This window comes from Numida meleagris, unplaced genomic scaffold, assembly GCF_002078875.1.
Source record: "Numida meleagris isolate 19003 breed g44 Domestic line unplaced genomic scaffold, NumMel1.0 unplaced_Scaffold522, whole genome shotgun sequence".
In the NCBI taxonomy this organism is placed as follows: domain Eukaryota; kingdom Metazoa; phylum Chordata; class Aves; order Galliformes; family Numididae; genus Numida; species Numida meleagris.
The window spans coordinates 14,253-16,181 of NW_018364738.1; the positions used below are offsets into that span (position 1 = coordinate 14,253).

Sequence of the window (1,929 nt, forward strand, 5' to 3'; positions counted from 1 at the left end):
CCTATGGGGTCAGTGGGGATCTATGGGGCAGTGTGCTATGGGGTCAGTGTGGATCTATGGGGCAGCGCGCTGTGGGGATCTATGGGGCTGACCCCCATCCCCGCTGTGGGGTTTTTTCCTTCCAGAGGACAGAGCACGGGGAAGGGCCCCCCCCCAGCACCGGTGAGTGCCCCCCAAGTTGTGGGGCGGCCCCCTAAGTTATGGGGCGGGGGGGTTGGTTCAGCCGCTCCGTTCCCCACTTGGGGGTCTGCCCCACTGTGTCGCGCCCCACAGATGTTTGAGGGCGTCTACAACAACTCCCGGATGCTGCACTTCCTGACGGCCGTCGTGGTGAGATGTGGGGCGCTGTGGGGCCGGGGGGGGGGAGCTGCTATGGGGCGGCTGTGGGGCTGAGGGGCGTTGGGAGTCGTGCCGTGGGTCTGGGCTTCGCTATGGGGCGCGTTATGGGGCGCGTTGCAGATGTCGGGCTGGATACGGGTCAGGATGTGGGGCTGGGGCTTGCCGTGGGTCACGCTGTGGGTCAGGGTTGCGCTGTGGGTCGCGTTATGGGGCTGGGTCGTGCTGTGGGGCTGGGTTGCTTTATGGGTCTTGCTGTGGGTCATGTTGTGGGTGTTGCTGTGGGTCTGGGCTACGCTGTGGGTCGTACTGTGGGTCCAGGCCACGCTATGGGGCGCGCTGTGGGTCTGGGTCCCGCTGTGGGTCTCGCTATGGGTCTGGGTCTCGCTATGGGTGTCGCTATGGGGCTGAGTCCCGCTGTGGGCCTGGGTCCCGCTGTGGGTCCCGCTATGGGTCTGGGTCGCGCTATGGGTCTGGGTCCCGCTGTGGGTCACGCTGTGGGTTCTGTTATGGGTCTGGGTCCTGCTGTGGGTCGCGCTATGGGTCTGGGTCCTGCTGTGGGTCGCGCTATGGGTCTGGGTCCTGCTGTGGGTCACGCTGTGGGTCTGGGTCCTGCTATGGGTCTGGGTCATGCTTTGGGTCTTGTTATGGGTCTGGGTTGCGCTGTAGGTCCCGCTATGGGTCTGGGTCCCACTGTGGGTCCCGCTATGGGTCTGGGTCCCGCTGTGGGTCGCGCTATGGGTCTGGGTCACGCTGTGGGTCTCGCTATGGGGCTGGGTTGTATTTTGAGTCACGTTGTGGGTCTCGCTGTGGGGCTGGGTCTTGCTGTGGGTCACGCTGTGGGTTCTGTTATAGGTCTGGGTTCTGCTCTGGGTCTCGCTATGGGTCTGGGTCCTGCTGTGGGTCCCGCTATGGGTCTGGGTCCCGCTATGGGTCTGGGTCCTGCTCTGGGTCCTGCTGTGGGTCTGGGCCCCGCTGTGGGTCCCGCTGTGGGTCGCGCTATGGGTCTGGGTCCTGCTGTGGGTCCCGCTATGGGTCTGGGTCCCGCTATGGGTCTGGGTCCTGCTCTGGGTCGCGCTGTGGGTCTGGGTCATGTTGTGGGTCCCGCTGTGGGTCTGGGTCCCGCTGTGGGTCTGGGTACCGCTATGGGTCTGGGTCCCGCTGTGGGTCGCGCTGTGGGTTCTGTTATAGGTCTGGGTCATGCTATGGGTTCGGCTATGGGTCTGGGTCTCGCTGTGGGTCGCGCTATGGGTCTGGGTCGCGCTATGGGTCTGGGTCGCGCTATGGGTCTGGGCCCCGCTGTGGGCCCCGCTGTGGGTTGCGCTGTGGGTCGCGCTGTGGGTCTGGGTCGCGCTATGGGTCTGGGTCCCGCTGTGGGTCGCGCTATGGGTCTGGGTCCCGCCGTGGGTCGCGCTATGGGTCTGCCCCACACATCGGCAGGGCTCGACGTGCCTGGTGCGCGTGCGCAGCGGCAGCACCTTCGAGGGGATCTTCCGCACGCTCAGCTCCAAGGTGGGGGGCGCCCGTGACCTTTGACCCCGTGACCCCATGACCTCTCCTGACCCCATGACCTCTGCTGACCCCGTGACCCCC

At 66.0% G+C, this 1,929-nt stretch overlaps 1 protein-coding gene across 1 annotated transcript; it reads left to right on the forward strand.

Annotated features, from left to right (window-relative positions):
- Positions 1-273: 273 nt before the first annotated feature.
- Positions 274-1,848, forward strand: LOC110391812 (ataxin-2-like protein; the record flags this gene model as incomplete). Its single annotated transcript, XM_021383759.1, is given in 2 exon segments — positions 274-330; positions 1,777-1,848. Coding segments are annotated over 2 exon segments (129 nt in total), but the record flags the coding sequence as incomplete, so codon positions are not given.
- Between the last annotated feature and the right edge of the window lie 81 nt (positions 1,849-1,929).